This window comes from Excalfactoria chinensis, chromosome 2 (assembly GCF_039878825.1).
Source record: "Excalfactoria chinensis isolate bCotChi1 chromosome 2, bCotChi1.hap2, whole genome shotgun sequence".
Taxonomy (NCBI): Eukaryota; Metazoa; Chordata; class Aves; order Galliformes; family Phasianidae; genus Excalfactoria; species Excalfactoria chinensis.
This window is the reverse complement of record NC_092826.1, coordinates 37,036,214-37,055,156: the sequence shown is the minus strand read 5'-3', so window position 1 is coordinate 37,055,156 and position 18,943 is coordinate 37,036,214. Positions and strand designations below refer to the sequence as shown.

General features: G+C 39.0%; 1 protein-coding gene across 1 annotated transcript in view; it reads left to right on the top strand.

Moving 5' to 3' along the window:
• RP1 (RP1 axonemal microtubule associated) overlaps positions 1-18,943 on the top strand; it is a 208,576-nt gene that overhangs the window by 57,443 nt on the left and 132,190 nt on the right. The window contains exons 5-13 of the mRNA XM_072328072.1: positions 1,654-1,817; positions 3,756-3,842; positions 7,579-7,711; positions 14,215-14,366; positions 14,982-15,060; positions 16,042-16,117; positions 17,353-17,429; positions 17,531-17,562; positions 17,686-17,815. Coding sequence (XP_072184173.1) covers positions 1,654-1,817; positions 3,756-3,842; positions 7,579-7,711; positions 14,215-14,366; positions 14,982-15,060; positions 16,042-16,117; positions 17,353-17,429; positions 17,531-17,562; positions 17,686-17,815 — 930 coding nt within the window. The remainder of the gene's footprint in view (positions 1-1,653; positions 1,818-3,755; positions 3,843-7,578; positions 7,712-14,214; positions 14,367-14,981; positions 15,061-16,041; positions 16,118-17,352; positions 17,430-17,530; positions 17,563-17,685; positions 17,816-18,943) is intronic.

Below are 18,943 nucleotides of genomic sequence, written 5' to 3'. Positions count from 1 at the left end.
GGGAACAATATCTATTTTAATGGTTTCTAATTCTACACCACTGCAATTCCCAAAGAACGCGTGATTTATGTACTAGCATAATGGCCACACAGAACAAAATGCTTATACCAAAAGCTTGACTACAGGCAGGACTCATAGATTCTACCATCAGACCTCATTAGAGGTTAGAATTTATAATGTGTCTATACTGGGCACTTTTTTCTGCCTTTTATTAAAAGCAGTATTAATAATTCAAACATAGCAGCTAAGAGGCATGGAGGACATAGATTCTCAACTCATTTGTTTCCCATTCAGAAATTTACTGACACAAACACCTAGACTAGGTCAGCCTAATCTATTTCTTAAACAACTTTTCTTTTAGATATGGCTAAATATGAGCTAATAAAGGTACTAATCCTACCTTATTTTTTCTAGAATGCCGTAGAAAACAAAATGCAAATTCCTCAAATCAGTCTTTTCATTGGTCCTCAAAAATAGTCAGCTTTAGCTTTATCCTGTGTATGCATCAGTGTCTGTTAAATTATTTAAGAAAGAAAGTGTGCATGGCTAACACTGAAAACATGGAGTGATACTGGAAACAAAATTGGTTTCACTGAATCTTACAACTGAACTGTAGGAATTCTTATTGCCTGGAATTTAAGACACATAGATATATTTTAGGCATCTCAGTCAAGAAAAATAATCATTATGTCATGCCCTTACTATCTTATTTCTCAGTGTTTTAGCTAGAAAGGATATGATGAGGATGCTGTGACGGATGGAAAAGTAACATAAGTAAAATGTAGTGTAGGTGGCAGGGATCTTCTGTAATTAATAAAGCTCTTCAATACTACTTTTGTGCTTTAAAGAGTGTCTATTTTGAGAAACAGTTACATTAATCAGTGGTGCTAAACAATATTTATAAGCTTGAGAGGTGCTTAAATGTTCATCATTTGAGATGGGAATCAGCTGTTTTGAGAATGTTTTCTTAATAGTCCTTCCTAACATTGTTGTTAATATGAAAAACTGTTATCAGCCACCCCTCAGTGATATCATTTCTCTTGACTCCATGCTCTTGATACTCACCTTCCACTAAGCCAAAGCCTAAATCCATATACTCGGTCTTGTTAAAAATGAAATTAACCTGTAGAAAGAGTATTGATATCTGAAGGTATAATGCCAACACTGCAATGCAAGAACATACTGGACAATTTTGTCTGAGCTGTTACATCTGCATGGCTTTGTAGACATACCTTAAGAGTTCTTAATGCTTAAAGCAATGAGTTTGTCGTTCCAGAAGTAGCTTGTTGAGACCCTGCAAGGGTGTTGTTACACAGCACTGCTCTGGGCAGAGCTGGCATATCCTAAACAAACAGGAATACCTATTTCATACAATTTAATACAACGTTTCAAATGTTGTATTTGAAAACTGATACACAGTCATGCAATTTGAGTTTGTCACCTATCGCATGCATACAGAAAAGATGTAAATGCAACCTGACATTTCTTGATTTTCGCATGCACAACTTACCACAGACAATATTTGCTGTATCTTTGGGAAATACATATTTTTATATTCGACATGATATTATTTAGAATTCTGATTACTGAAATACACTTTACTTAGGAATCTTGAGCTTCAGTAATTCAGCAAGTCTTTTTATCTTTTGATAGCTGGGAAATGGAAGGTGTCAGTCCTCACCAGCGATATGCCATCTGCAGGAACAAGCTCAAAGGTTTATATCATACTGTATGGGAATCATGGCAGTTCAGGGCCTATTTTTCTTGATGGAGAGAAGGGGAAATTATTTCAGAGAGGCAGTGAAGATGTCTTCACAGTAAGTAATTTATATTTATTGCATTACTTTCTTGTGTCCTCCTAGATTACATGAAATTTCAAAGTCTATATGATATTTTGTATAACACATATATCTGTAAACAAGAAGCAGGATGTAAACAGAGAAATAAATGTAGTATCCTTTTCCCCTAACCCATCAAAAAACTGGTTTGTTCCAACATATTTCTTGTCTGCTTAAGAGGAACTACTGATTAGTTTATATAGTGCCCAAAAATACTGGGAAGAGGACAACTGATACTTCTGTAGTTTTAATATTTGAAGCGGAGCAACTATATTAAAAATGAAGTGAATGTGGAGAATTAGAGGGTGGAATAAAGTTTGAACTTTGTTAAATCTTTGCTGTCTAATTTCAGTTAACAGCTCCCAGTTACACATGTAAATTCCTCCTCTCTCAGTCTTGTTCCTTGATGATTCAAATAAGCCCAAGTAGGGTCTCTTATCAAGAAACACAGAGTCTAAGCATATATGTGGGACTGTCAATGTGAAGTTTAGCAGGTATCTGCTACAAGACCATGTAACAAATGATTATTTCCATCCTTAGCATCCAGGATAGCAAGTACTTTTCTGACAAAATATACTGAATGGCAGTATTCATGAGGAACTCACCTGTTTCTGGTCTCACAGCTGTCTGGGATGTAGGAAATGAAGTACTTAGGTCTCATCAGCTGATGGAGTTTCCCAGGAGAATCCAGCACCTCTGATATTTGTGCCATTCTCCATGTGTGATACAGAAAACAAAACCAAAACAAGTTTGGAAGGAGTAGATAAAATAAGTAACAAGGGTTTAAAATACCATTGTAAGAGATGTTTTTAGCTCTGCTTTCTTCTCCTATTGCTGCTATTCATTTCTTCTCAAATGTCTCCTAAATGCAAGATGTGGAGACAGTCCCTAGTTTGGAAACTGGCATTTTCCAATTAGGTGAGTTTCCATGGCACTTAATACAGTTAAGGAGGTGTACGGTAAAATGTATAGGAGTCAAGCCTCTCTGCTTGCTTTCTGTGCTAGATCCAAGTTAATTATGGTTTGTTCAGAATACAAAGAATTTGGTTCACACCCAAATTCTGTATTATTTATACTGTAAATGAAAATGTGGAAATAAATTCTGTAGAAAGCATGGAAAGGAGGCAAAGGCTACATAATCAGAAAAAAAAAATAAAAATTGCAGCAAGGAGAGGCACTCACAGTATATTTCCAGTGCTTTGAAAATAAGCTTTCTGACTCTACACTTAAGTTCATGACTACTTGTTTGAATAACCTTCACATAAAGTGATTCCCTCAGCACCCTATTATCTGTACTGGATGTACTCATCCGGCCTGCCCAAGAGCTAATCTTTCAAATACAGCTTTTAAAGTGGATTTAATTGAAATGATTTGTAAAAAGAAATGTCAAAGATGAACACAGTTGTTTCAAAATTGTAAAACATGCCATCCAAGAGGGGCAGAGAGAAACTCAAAGGTAGTGGGAGATGCCAGGGATACAGAATTCATTTTTTATCAGGTCAGTGGTACAGATGCTAAACTGTGACATTCTTTGGGGTCAAGCTATATTTTTTTAGTAATGCCTACAATCTGTATTCATCTCCTACTGAGACCAGTATTCACTGGGGAACAAAATAGCTGCAGCAGCATCTTGAATCATTTAGATGGGGCTAGCAGGCCACAGAATTTGTCTTTTTTTTTTTTTGTTGTTTTGTTTTGTTTTGTTTGTTTGTTTGTTTTTGTTTTGTTTGTTTTGTTTTGTTTAAAAGAGCAAGCATCCAATAGTAGTCTGGAGCAAAATATTTTGGAATCACTAGTTTAAATATCAGAATAGTTAGTTAATCTAAACTAAAATGTTACTGATAGTTACTAAATGAACTTTTGTTATATGTGTTTTAAGGAATGTACTGTATTTCACCAGTGGTGTTCCTTTTACAGGTTCATGCAGGAAACATAGGAAATCTCTACAAAATACGCATTGGACATACTAATGCAGGAAGTTGCCCTGCCTGGCATTGTGAAGAGGTAAAGAAACAAGTAGGAATTTTATCCTTCCAAAAGCAGTCTCTATGACAATAGTGTCAAAACATGTCAGAAAAATTCCGTGGGAGAAGTATGTTAGCCTCATGAAGTACTTGTAGCTTTGCTTAAGAGATTATTTATTGTGGAGTGGATTTATGAAGAATGAGAGGCAATCTATCTTCTTTGCTTGCTTGCTTTTTAGTGAGAAATGTATATTGTATTTCTTTAAAAGTACATGAATGAACAGTAAGGAAAACAGTAAGTTTCTCTACTGTAGTCTTGAGTCTTCTGTAGCTTTTGTGTGCCCAGAGTTTGTTGAAACCCAGAAAGTCACTGAACTCAGTCTTGCCAAGTCCTCTTCAGATTGACAACTGACTCCATGTTCTTATTTACAGCATCAGAGCTACACTGCAAGTGTTTCTAATTCTGTGACTCTGAGGAGGCAAAGATAATGACAGATTATTTTCCCTCCTCCCTTAAAAAAGATCACAATGCAGAAAAGGCAAAGTTGCTAGAATATGCAGTGAGAAAATTAGAAAGGCAAAAACCCAAGCTTGTACTCAATCTGGGCACTGTAGTGCTAAGGAGAATCTCCATCCTTTTCTTTCCTTGGATGTGTTTGAGAATACGACCACTGAGGATAAGGAAAAAGTTGAAGTTCTCAATGCCATCTTTACATCTATCTTTAATTGTCCGACTGGTAATTCCCAGAGTACTGTCTTGGAGGCCTGGGATAGGGAGTGAAACAAACCCTTCATAATGCAGGTGGAAAAAGTTAGAGACCCACCCAATTTAGGCTGCCACAAGTTCAATAGGGATGCAATAAGGATGCTGAAGGAGCTGTCAGAAATGATTGCCAAGCCTCTTTCCACTGTCTGTCAGCATTCCTGATCAACCAAAGGGGTTCTAGATAATTAGAGGCTTGCCAATATGACTCCCATCTACAAGAAGGGTTGTGAGGAGGATCTAGGGAACTACAAGCCTGCTATCCTGACCTTGGTACCAGGAGAGATTATGGAGCAGATCATCTTAAGTGAGATCAAACAGCAAGTGTGGGACAGCTTGGGAATTAGGTCCAATCAGCATGGGTTCATGAAAGACAGTTCATGCTTGATCAACCTTATCTCCTTCTATGATTGAATTATCTCCCTGGTGGATGAAGGAAAGGCTATTGATATAGACTGCCTAGACTTCAGCGAAGTCTTTGACACTATTTCCTACACTATTCTCCTAGAGAAGCTGGAAGCCCATGGCTGGGACAGGTACACTCTTGGCTGAGAAAGGAACTGTTTGGATTGCTGGGTGCAAAGAGTAGCAGTAAATGGAATTAAATCCAACTTGCCATTGGTCATAAGTGGTGTTGGTGTTCCCCAGAAGTCAGTATTGAGGCCTGTTCTATTTAGTATCTTTACTGATTATCTGGATGAGGGCACTGAGTGCACCCTCACTGAGTTTGCAGACAACACCAAGTTGGCTGGAAGTGTTGATCTGCCTGGGGGTAGTGAGGCCCTACAGGGGGATCTGGACAGGCTGGATAGCTGGGCTGTAGCCAATGGAATGAAGTTCAACAAGACCAAATGCTGGGTTCTACATTTTGACCACAACAACCCCAGGCAACGCTACAGGCTTGGGGCAGAGTGGCTGGAAGACTGCATAGAGGAAACAGACCTGGGGGTGTTGGCTGACACTTGGCTGAACACAAGCCAGCAGTGTGCCCAGGTGGCCAAGAAGGCCAATGGCATCATGGCTTGTATCAGAAATAGTTTTGCTGGCAGGTACAGGGAGGTGATTATCCGCTTGTACTCAGCTCTGGTGAGGCCACACCGTGAGTAATGCATTCAGTTTTGGGCCCCTCCTTACAACAAAGACATTGAGGCCACAAAGTGTGCCCAGAGAAGGGCAGAGAAGCTGGGGAGGGGGGGACTGGAGCACAAGTCTTATGAGAAGTGACTGAGGGAACTGGGATTGCTCAATCTGGAGTAGAGGAGGCTTGGGGGATACCTTATCACTCTACAGCTCGAAGAAAGGAGGTTGTGGTGAGGTGACAATCAGCCTCTTCTGCTGGGTAACAGTGAAATGACATGGAGGAATGGCTTCTGGTTGGATGTGATGAAAAATTTCTTCTCTGAAAGGGTGTTGAGGCACTGGAACAGGTGGCTGAGTCACCATCCCTGGAGGTTTTAAGGAAACGTGGAGATGCTGTACTAAGGAACATGGTTCAATAGGCAACACTAGAAGTAGGTGGATGGTTGGACTAGATGATCTTAGAGGTCTTTCCAACTTTTATGATTTTATAAAGTGGAGAGAATCAGCAAGTTCTGTTTCTGATTTCAGTTATACACAGTACATAGGTAACTGGATTGGAATGAAAGTATCTGGATTTTATCCTTGATGTTAGTCATGTACTAAGAGTGACAATCACAGAATTATCAAGGTTGGAAAAGGCCTAAAAGATCATCCAGTCCAACCATCACCAATACTTCTCAGCTAAATCATATCCCTCAACACAACATCCAAATGTTTCTTGAACACCCCCATGGTCGGTGACTTTGTTAGATAGAGATCCAAAGGAGTAAAACTACTAATTTCGAGACTTCATAGGAGTGAAACAAAATACAGAAGGATGGCCAGACACTCAATGCCATTGTTCTTTAGGAAATATATATTTTGCTACAAGATCTGAAAATGAGTTATCTGTAACAGCAGAATTTTAATGGTTGTTAGGCACGTTACTTCCCCCTCAGTATACCATGGTTTCTTCAAATGTATTGGTACTGAGATGGTTTCAGGACTGCAAATGATCATGATACTGCTTCACTGGCTCCAAGTTCTCTTTCAAGATCCCTCAGCAGATATTGACAGGCTAAAGTGTACTAAGTTTTTCAGATAGCATAAATTTATTTCTTTAACTTTAGTATTAAAGCAATAAAAATAATTAGTGTTTCAAATAACACAGAATTAATTCAATATCCTAATTAAGAAGATTGGGCTCTACAAAGCTCAGATTAGGAATGAAGTTACAGGTGAAAGCAGTTTTTCTTCTCTCTGCAGGCTGAAATTCTAATGTAGCTACTAGTAAAATTAGCATAATCAGAGACTATTCTACTACATAACAGTCAATGAGATTCTTACTACAGAATGCTTTGAAGTGCATAATAGCTGGATCTCTTTTGATTCTTTAGCTGACATGCATATGGTCCTTCTACTGCTGTGTTGGAAGTTGGATATGGAAGAAAGTTTTATGGGGCAGGCTAGTACTGGAGCCAGCACTATCGGAGACTATTTATATCAGAAGCAGTTTTGAAGAATTGTAACCTTTTCTTTTAATTCTTGTTCTAACAATAAATTAAATAAAAGGAATAGATTAACAAGCATTGCTGAACTTCCCAGCGAGAACTTCCCCATTAGTTAAGCCATGCCACCTAGTGCCTGCCTGCCTGGATATATCAGCTGCAGCAACAAGGCTGGATTTTGTCAAACTACACCTGATCTGATAAACCCTGTTTCTGGTCTGTGCTTTACTTACTCTGCCCTGTCTTCCTGAATTTGATTGAGTGAAAAGTCAAATTGGGTGCAGCTGTATCCAGGCAGCAGACATGTCCCAAATTTGTGCTTTTGTGATCGTGGCACAGAGCTTAACCTGCACAAGTTTTAACAGCATTCTACAGCTGTCGAGTTCTATACTGTCTATTTTGACTCAGATCAGTAAATCAAATTGCAATTCCTTTTTCTGCTTTAGGTGCAGTTGCTGAATCTTTTATCAGGGGAGCAGTTTTCTTTCCCTGCAAATCGATGGCTGGCCTGGGACCAGGCTGATGGGGAAATATCCATGGAGCTTCCTGTTTCACATCAGGGTCAGCCTATTCTTCCAGGTAAACGCAATACCACATCAGTTATGTCAGAGCACAAGTAGATGCTGCTAGAGATGATGTCATTTCTTCATTTCATTTCATCAGTTCCTCTGTCTTTTTTTTTTTTTTTTTTTTTTTTTTTTTTCTTTTCTTTTTTTTGGCAGCTGGAGCATATTTTCTGTGCTGTTTTCCTGTGGTTATTGGGCACAGTCAGATAAAAGGTTAAGAACCACCAGAGAAGAGTTAGCAGAGTCACTTTGATTTCACAGATCCTTTAGAAAGGATCCTGATTTGACAGGATTTTAAGCATCTGTGTTTGCTCTAAAATAGGGGCAATAGTAAAGACATCTCACAATTACTGGTTTATATTTTTATTAGAAAAAAAAATAAAAAAGCCAGTAAACAAAAGAAACACGTCGAGGGACGTGAAAAACAATAAGAAAACCTTCTACAGGTACATTGGCCAGAAGAGACAGGCCAAAACGGACATACCTACTTTGGTAAATTTAAAAGGAGAAATGGCTTCAACAGATGAAGAGAAAGCTGAGGTGCTGAATGAGTTCTTCACCTCGGTCTTTACTGGTGGCCAGGATTCTAGTCTTTTTCACGTCCCTAAGTCTTGCACCCCCATACCTCTATGTGGGGACCAAGGAGGTAAATCCCTCCCCACTGTAAGGGTAGAGCAAGTCCGAGATTGCCTCCTTAGACTGAATGAGTATAAGTCTATGGGGCCAGATGGCGTGCATCCCAGAGTCCTGAAGGAGCTGGCTGAGGTGGTTGCTGAGCCGCTCTCCATCATATTTGAGAAGTCGTGGCTGTCACATGAGGTCCCGGATAATTGGAGGAAGGGTCACGTTACTCCCATTTACAAGAAGGGGAGCAGGGAGGACCCGGGTAACTACAGGCCGGTGAGTCTCACCTCCGTGCCTGGGAAGATTATGGAACAGATCCTCCTGGACAACATGCTTGATCACATAAAGAACGAGCATGTGATCCTAGACAGCCAGCATGGCTTCACCAGGGGAAGGTCATGCTTAACTAATCTTGTGGCCTTCTATGATGGAGTGACGGCGTCGGTGGACGAAGGGAAGGCGACCGATGTCATTTACCTGGACCTGAGCAAGGCCTTTGACATGGTCCCCCATCACATCCTCATCTCCAAATTGGAGGGAAGTGGATTTGATGGGTGGACAACTAGATGGATAAGCAATTGGTTGAAAGGCCGCAGACAGAGGGTGGTGGTCAATGGCTCTATGTCCAGGTGGAGGCCGGTAACGAGCGGTGTCCCTCAAGGGTCTGTCTTGGGACCGGTGCTCTTTAACATCTTTATTAATGACATCAATGAGGGAATGGAGTGCACCCTCAGCAAGTTTGCTGATGACACCAAGCTGAGTGGTGCAGTCGATACGGTGGAGGGAACGGATGCCATTCAGAGGGACCTTGACAGGCTGGAAAGCTGGGCTCGGGTGAACCTAATGAGGTTCAACACAGCAAAGTGCAAGGTTTTGCACTTGGGCCGGAAGAACCCCAGGCACTTGTACAGACTGGGAGGAGTTGTTCTTGAGAGCAGCTCGGCAGAGAAAGACCTAGGGGTCCTAATAGATGAGAAACTTAACATGAGCCAGCAGTGCGCTCTGGTAGCCCGGAAGGCAAATGGGATCCTGGGCTCCATCAGGAGAGGGGTGGTCAGCAGGGATAGGGAGGTGATTGTCCCTCTCTACTCTGCTCTTGTGAGGCCCCATCTGGAGTACTGTGTCCAGGTGTGGAGCCCTCAGTACAAAAAAGATACGGAGATTTTGGAAAGGGTCCAGAGGAGGGCCACGAAGATGATCAGGGGGCTGGAGCACCTCCCCTATGAGGACAGGCTGAGGGAGTTGGGTTTGTTCAGCCTGGAGAAGAGAAGGTTGCGGGGTGACCTCATTGCAGCCTTTCAATACCTGAAGGGAACTTACTCCCAGGAGGGGAGCAAACTCTTCGAAAGGGCTGATAATAGCAGGACTAGGGGAAATGGTTTTAAGTTAAAAGAGGGAAGATTTAGGTTGGATGTTAGGGGGAAGTTCTTTACTAGGAGAGTGGTTAGGTCCTGGAACAGGCTGCCCAGGGAGGTTGTGGATGCCCCGTCCTTGGAGGTGTTCAAGACCAGGTTGGACGGGGCTCTGGGCAACCTGATCTAGTAAAGACGTATGTTTGGTGGCCCTGCTAGGCAGAGGGGTTGGAACTACATGATCCTTGAGGTCCCTTCCAACCCGGGTCATTCTGTGATTCTGTGATTCTGTAACACAATTGTCATGAGATCATTGTGAGTAAAGTTAAAGACTCTACTTTCAGTAACTGAGAACTGCAGTTCTACTATGACTATTTCAGATACCACTTTAGTTTCTTTCATATAAGTAGCTGAGACAGGTTTCCAGAACACTTATGATTTTTGGGTTTGGAACAAAATAATATTCCAGAAAATTGTATATATATATAATTCCATCACTGAAACTGTAACAGCCATTGCTGTTAGGTTGCAGAACAGAGGAAGAGGCTATAAATGAAGTTGAGGGACAGAAGTCCAGAAATGGCACATGAATGTTGGCAAACATACCTCTCAATAGTAACTCTAGTAATAATGAGAGATTAAGACCCTGTAAAGAAGACCAGAAGAAAAGGTTATAATGTAATGTGCCTCATTAATATGAAAAGAAAAAGAATAGAAGGAATTACCCCTCCCCTCCCATTATCTAGTTAACAGCTTCAAATGTTTCATGAAATACTGTAGAGCAGGACTGGGCAGACCTAAACACACTGATTTGTGATCCTAAGTGGTTATGATTTTCATATCTTTGACGGCACAAAAAGCCTGTGATGCAGTCAACCTTTGTCCTCATGTCTGATTCTCTTTTGATCTATTCTCCCTCTTTACACTGCTCTTGTGAGTTCCCATCAGGAGTACTGTGTCCAGGTATAGAGCCCTCAGTACAAGAAAGACGTGGAGCTGTTGGAAAGGGTCCAGAGGAGAGCAACGAAGATGATCGGGGGACTGAAGCACCTCCCCTATGAAGATAGGCTGAAGGAGCTGGGCTTGTTCAGCCTGGAGAAAAGAAGGCTGCGGGGTGACCTCTTTGCATCCTTTCAGTACCTGAAGGGAACCTATATCGAAGAGGGGAGTAAACTCTTCGAAAGGTCTGATAATAGCAGGACAAGGGGAAATTGGATGTCAGGGGGAAGTTCTTTACTAGGAGAGTGGTTAGGTCCTGGAACAGGCTGCCCAGGGAGGCTGTGGATGCCCCGTCCTTGGAGGTGTTCAAGGCCAGGTTGGATGGGGCCCTGGGCAGCCTGATCTAGTAATTGTGGAGGTATGGTGGCCCTGCCAGGCAGGGGGGCTGCAACTTCATGATCCTTGAGGTCCCTTCCAACCCAAGTCATTCTGTGATTCCATGATCTCTTTGGGAAACTTTGATATTATTAGTGTAGAGGGATATACAAACACGTTGGTCAAAAACCAACCTTTTAAATAAATGTTAATTAACAACAATTAAAATGTTGTGTAATTGAATATGCTCAGCTCCCCTACATGCAATATTTCTTTCCCAGTGTTCCCTTACTTAATACTACTCAGAGACCTTGGTCTTTTCCATCTTACAATTTTTAAGTCCTACTTTCTGAGTAAGTTGTTCCTTTGTTTCTGAAATAAAGATATAATGAAAGATTTTCATTATCAAGTACTCTTGGTACATTATAATGAGCAACAGCATACTTAATTCTCTCGATCTCCATTTTGCAGTTAACAATTTCTCTCACACAGGAAAAGAAGAAAAGGACCATGTATTTTCTCAGTATAAGAGGGGTCATGCTGAAAGCTTTGGAGAAGAGAGCTTCATCTCTAGCTTAGTAATTGAAAGACAGCCTCTGTGTCTTTTTGCCAATATTATATTTCTGCATGAGACAGTGAAAAAAAGAAAACAGCTTTTAACTTCAGAGAAGATATTTTGATAACAGAACAAGGGAAGAGGTCTGGATTCAGGCTGAAAGAGAGATAATAAGAGGCCCTTTAAAACCAATTTCTGAATAAAAAGAGGCTGAATCACTTTCTGATTTAACAGTTTTGTGTTCAAAGAGAAAACATCTGAATTAAGCTGTTAAGAAGTATTATGTAGTGACATCGTGGCTCTAATTCTGATGGAGTGAGCACCATTCATTTGACATTTTATCCTCAGCTATCCTACTTTTTTTCCCTTCAACTCATGTCTACAAAATTTGATTATATGAACTTCTTGCAGGGGGTAAATCAGAGTTACAGTGTTCGGTGACTGGCAAACCTCTGCTTTTCTTGAAGCCGAAACTGTACAGTGGGTAATTTATGCTGGAGGAAGTTGTAGCATTGGAGAGAGGATTGTTGATCTGGAGAAACAAATTCTCTTTCCTGCTTCACTGTAAAATGGGGAACCAGTTCATGTGGGTACTGCAAGTAAAAGTTTGGAGAAGTAAATAGATTGGGTGGTGACATGGTGGAAGATGAAGATAAAAGGCAACATTGACTGTTGTTGATACTCAAACGTTTGAGGCAGTGTGCTCTGGAAAAAAATAGTACATGACTCTGCTGTTGAAAACTGTCAAAAGCTTCTGTGGCCTAAATGTGGCTGGCTTTGGTCCAAATGATAATAGTTGATCTGAAATGAGAAAAGTATTCTACCTCTTTGTTCTGTCTTTCCTTATTCATAGGTATAGGGGAAAGAAGAAGTTTTGCAAACAATCTTATTCCTGAAATTCTCTCATTTCAGGCTACAATGTTTATTCATTGAATTTTTTGCACTTATGGGCAAAAGTATGTACTAAGAATAGAATTCCTTTTTCTTTATCTCCATTCTGCACATTGTTCTGTGAAATGTCTAAAGGAAAGGTGAGTCACCTATCTATGTCTTAGGATATAAGAACTATCAATACTTACAAATGCTTATTAAGATCAGGGGTTCTCCCTACGTTCATGAGAGCTAAAGAGGAGTGCCAAAAATTGTGAAAATTCCTTGCTTTTTTTTTTTTTTTTATTTAGCTATTTTTAACTTCAACCTTCTGTTTATTAATAATATATACCTATAGTACAATATTCCAGTGGAATGCAGTGGTACCCTGAGAGTTTTTCTAAGCATTTAGCTGTGATACTAGAAGCAAGTCAACACTGTACCACAGAGCTCTGTGTGGGCACATAAAAACCATCTGTGAAGAGAGCCTACTGTTTTAGCTAGATGGTTACCTTTATCAAGGCTGAATTATTTTAAGTCAGCTTGTGTAGTCTGCTAAGCACAAGTGCCATGTGAATAAACATGAGATAGTCATAGAAAAAAAAGACAGAGAAAAAGAACACCAAAAACAAGCATTGGGGGAAAAGCTGTAAATAACTGCATATAAGGACTGATTATGAATAAATGGACCAAATCACTGTTGGTCCATCAGCAGAATGAGATATGGGAGCAACCTCCTTCAGGCGAATTGCAGGAAAACTTCTTAACGTATTGAAAGTGGAAACTGATAATTGAACGATGCTAATGATCTTGTTGTTCTGGATCCAATTGCCTAGAAAGATTTTTGTTCTTGTAAGACAAAATAGCACAAGGATACCTACATCAGGAGGAAGAGCTTGTGTTCCAGAATATGAGTTTGTTCTCTCCTCATTTCATTCTCTCTAACTCATTTGGTCTAGTTAATATTGTCACTATGTGCTGGCATAAATTTTGCCCTTCCTGTGTTTCTGTTGAGAATTATCATTACATGCTTTTATCTTAAGTTTTCTGGAGTTCTGATGTCCACATTCTAAAAATCACTGCTTTCTGTTGTTATATATTTTTAATATGTCATAGCCTTTATTCCAGTTTTGTGGGATTTAGACTCAAATGTTATTTTGCCTTTTTGAATCTGGATTATTTATTTCTTTTAAAGAGCTTCTTTATTAAACTTAATCCCCTCTTTTTTCTATAGGCTTTAAAGAATTTCTGTATGAAATGTCACAGAGGAAGTCTGTACTAACCTATTGCAGGAAGCATAAAATATTAAATCAGTGCAGCTTTCTGAAAAAGTAAAAGAAAAATAAAATTTTGGTGCTGGATTTCTGTTTCTTTGTTGAACCAGTGCATTCCAAATGTTAACGTATCCTGCTGCTCACTGTAGTTTGATGCCAATACTTATGGTGAGCCTAATCTTGGGCTTCTGCTATTTGCTTTTCAGCTTGGTGATGATTTCAGATGAGGCAACAGGACAAAATCATACTATTGTGCTTTTGAAATTCAGTTCTTTTTGCATCCTTGGATTTAAAAAAACCAACAACAATAAACCCAATCAAACAAACAAACCCTCACAAATATAACATCGAAGGAAGTTTATACATTTTTTTTTTCATTATTTTACTTCAATAGGATTTTGTGGATTTTATAATCTAACTGCTCTTGACACAAATGCATTTGTAGTCTACAGGCACATTTGCAGTTAGATGTTAGTCTAAATATAATAATGTTTGTAATATGAAATGTTGTCATTTCTATTTTCAGTCACTGTCTATGAAGTGCATGTGACAACAGGAGATCTGTGGAATGCTGGAACTGAAGCTGATGTATATATTTCTATCTGTGGAGAAAAAGGTGATACAGGATCAAGACAGCTGATCAGGTCACAGAAACCCAAGAAATTTTTGAAAGGACAAGTGAGTACAAGAGCTTTTTCTGATGTGTTTGTCTGGCTTTTCCCTCTCCAGAGGGCAGTAATACCGCAATTATGAGACATAATTACTGCATTCCTATGTTAGTTCGAAATTCCACAATTAAGCCAAAATTACATTCTAATGGTACATCAATGCTTTTGAAAGATTAATAGAATTTTCATTTATAAAACACATAAACTGTGCACTTTCATACTTAATTACTTTATTGTAGAGTCATAGAATGGCTTGGGTTGGAAGGATAGTCATGTAATTTGATTTAACAAATGAAGAGAAAATTAAACTTTATATATTATGACTGCATTTCTGGTGATGAAATCTACTGCAGCTTGTAAAAGTTTATGCCAAATTAAGCTTTGAACAGGTTTTTATTCTGACTTTCATCCCTGCTATATACAATACTGCTATATACAAAGTGATCAGGCTTATTTATTTTGTTTCAGGAAAACAGTCCCTGATTTATTCTGGAATTATCATTAAATGATATTTTAAATGTATCTTTGAATGAAGATTTTTATGGGTTTAAGTAGGTCTTTGGGTTCTGAGTCTGAAGAGTTTCTTGCTTTTCAGATCTTACTGAAATATGTTGATTTATTACAGACTGACATCTTTCTTGTGGAAGCTGTGCACCTTGGCCATTTGTACAAGATTGTTATAGGACACAATGGTCTTGGATCAGGTCAGAATTATCTCTACACAGTCTCTGAATACTATCTGTGAAGTTATTCACCTTTTCATTGAAACAAACTAGAATAAAATAAAATCTATAAAGTAGAATGCATGACAGTGTTCCAGAGGTGAGAGAGAGAGAGATGTTCGTAAGATAACATATGCCTAGAAAGGAAAACAGCTTTGCATGAAGATGATCTTGCTTTTATTCTTCACCCCCAGTGCCATGTAGCATTGTCAGCCATGCAAGACAAGCATGAGTTTCCCAATGTAACCTGCCCTTGATTATCAGCCTCCTACTTTAAGGATCCATCTTACCATCGCCTTTGTTCTGGGCTTACTTGAATGATGCTTTTGAAAACTTGGGCAAACTGAGGCTTCTCATGAAGCTAATTCTAAGCTACTAATTCTAGAATTTATTATTTAAAAAGCAGATGAAGTTCTAGTATCATGATAAGATGCCATCTAATCTAATTTTGGTGATAATACAATCAGTAAAGTAAAATAGTTTAATACAATGACTAAACAAGGGGAGATGTGATCTCAGAGCCACAATAGCCAGGTAGAGAGCTAGCAGCTTTGCTGGCCCACCTCCAAGTTCTACAGTACCTACAGCATGTAAAAGCTGTAGTCCTCCCTGCAAGTGCATGGAGCTGTATATTTTTCGGTTTCTGTAGAATCAATCATAGGATCAATCAATCAGAGAATTACCAAGGTTGGAAAAAACTTTGAAGACTGACTGTCCACCCATTACCAGTATTTCCCTACTACACCATGTCTCTTAGTACAACCTCTAAACATTTCTTGAACACCTTCATAGATTGTGACTCTACCACCTCCCTGGGCAGCTCATTCCAGCAGCTGACCACTCTTTTGGAGAAGAAACTTTTCCTAACTTCCAACCTGAGAAGAGAGAAAGCTACAGGAAACAATAGTCCACCAAATCTGCTTTTTATGAATTAACTTTTTATTTTTTTTCTTTAAATCTAAGGAAATGGATGGTATCTGGACAAAGTTGTAATCAAGGATCCTGTAACAGATCTAGATTATACTTTTCTTTGCCACAGGTTAGTGGTATTTGATTTTTAATACATTTCTAATTGCCCATAGATTTTCTCCTGAGATGTGCTGTCAGATCAAACACATTTCCTAAGAAATGAACTGAAACTATTTGATTCTTCTCATAGCTCTCTGTGTTGCACTTGTCCCAAACTTGTGATGTGTTTTAGTTAATGAAAAAGCAATAAAAAATTCAGCCTTGAAACATTTCATTCTTTTACCCAGTGAACAACGTAAGACATGCTATCATAAGTGGCTATCACAAAAGTAACTATCTTACAACACCTCTTCTTCTTATTTGTCTTGCTGCCTTGGGTTGTAGTATAACTCAAAGCAGTCCTACCTTCCCTGCTTTTTCCACTGCAGATGCTACTGCTCTGAATCTTCTGCTCTGGAGTGTATTTCTAATTTTATCTGCTCCTGGTTAATTCTCAACACCTTATGGAATAATTATAAATGATAAAGTGCAAATACTAAGAATGAAACAGTCCAGCCACATGTGAGTCTATCTACAGCTTGCCAGTGGCACCTCAATTCTATTTTCTTTTCTCACTTCTCTGAGTGAATAAATAACTGTCTGAGACAGCTCAGAGTGAGTGATGTGCACACTGAAACTGACTTATATGTGAGTAAGGGCTTTCTGCCTATCAGACACAGCACCTCATCTTTGCCTGACCTAATTTTTATTGTGTATTCTAGATGAGATGAACTGCTATGAGGAGATCTATAATGCTAGTTTCATACATAATTTAGGGAGAGTTCAAACCCATTTCAGGCAGAAAAATACAGAGTATGTGCTAGTTATTGTTAGGGCCTGATGCCATTCTTGCTGATGATGCTCCTACAATGTGTGAATCTTTCAGACTCAAATGCAGTTAGACTTGACTTATGTAAGGGGATGTGAAGACACTACAATAACACTGTAAAAGCATGGTTCAGATGTAATATGGGTGTTGTCTGTGTGTGGAACATATAACAATTTGCTCCCTGCTGTAGCCTTCTTGCAGACAGGACAAGCAAGCATTTTGATCACTACAACTTTGATTACTGATGGGATCAATATGACATCTCTAATTTGTAGTAGCTGTCTTAAGCACTTTCATCTCTTTCTGTTTAATCAAAAAAAGGAATAAAACAACAATAACAACAAAATAATTCCATACCAATATTCAAACACCAGGTATACAGTATTGTAGGATTTGCCTGTCATAGTTATATTACTGAAAAGTGGTCTGTTTTTCAGATGGCTGGACAATGGGCAGGATGATGGCAACATTGCAAGAGGACTGACTGTGACAGATGCCAGCACATTTCCAGGACGTAAGTGAAAATTGGTGGTGAGGAGAACCCAGGCTCACAACAACTGTGTCAAATGGAATGAGGATGATTGTAAATTAATCATATGGTTTTTATCTGTATAGGGAAAGAGCTGGAGCTCAAGAGAGAAGAAACTGTAAGGAATTACTTTTTAATTTTTATTTTGACAATTCTAATTGTACTTTGAGTGAAACTACATCAGTTGTTCTCAAGCATGTCAAACTCATAAGTCTTTTCTTCTTGTTGTTTATAAAACCAGTGGGCTGCTGAAAAGTGGAAATTTCAGAAAGGCAATATACTTCAGTTTTACAGCAGGCTCACCCGTGGTTTCGTATGCCTCTATCCAGACAGCAGCGTTGATGCTCTTGGTGACAAGAAGAATAAATACGGTAAATTATTTTTCATGTTGGTGTATGCATAAAGATAAGGAAAAGAGGACTTAATAATTCACTGTGTTTTTTGTTGTGATTCCTGTCAATATAACACAAAATTTTCTTCCTTAGGACATTTACATATACTCTAAGACACAAATAAAATGCTTAGCTTTAATATAAAGCATGAAAAAATCAGATATGTTGTCTTGCACAGTCTATCCCTTACAAAATACAATGTGTATAGTATGTGTATATATTTACACACACATATATGTGTGTATGTGTATATATTTATAAATACACACATACACGCACTTCCTTTTGTTTCCATCCTGTAACCCACTGCAATGCCACTCTTCCTGTCCTTCTCTTTATCAGCTTCCACCTTATATGTTACAAACACTTAGAGCTAGTATCATATTGGCCGCACATTTTAACATCTTTGTACTGATGGAGTACGGCTTTTCTCACATCTTCCTAGGGACCTTACATACATCTTTTTGTAAGTAGTAGAATAGAACCCTGCAGGACATACCAGATTACATGGAGAGCAGGGGAATACTTAACATAACCTATAGAAGCACCTCAAAAAAGCTACATTGGAAGTGTCTTTTACTGCCTTTTAGCAACACCCTTTTTGTTAGCAGTTTGGTCCTTTAGTTCAAGCACTGGTGATTCAGACTCTGACTAACTCAAATATCCTCTCTACACCTTTAGGATTAGAGAATGTCTGAAATACTTGAAAATGCTGGCAACAAAAAGGAGGAGTGTCCTTTCTTTTAGGAGCTCCATTTAGGATCACAAAACATGGGTTACCTGGTGACAGACCATACTGTCTGCTTGTAGAAATTTGTAATCTTTCTAATTCACTTTTGCTGTTTTTAATGCTATGTCTTCAAGTGATGTTTTGGGTCAGTTTTGATTTCACAGAACGCCACAGTGTCCACAGACTCCTAATGTATAGAGTTCAAGTTCGTACTTCAGACTGTTTCATCCCCTTCTATTAATTCTTATTTCATTATGATTACATTTTCAGACAAAAACATGTGAGATTTTTATTGCATTCCATACTGTTCTAGTACAGTTTCACCTGCTAGATATACATCAGTGTGTGTAAAACTGTGCAAATACCAAATCTGTCAC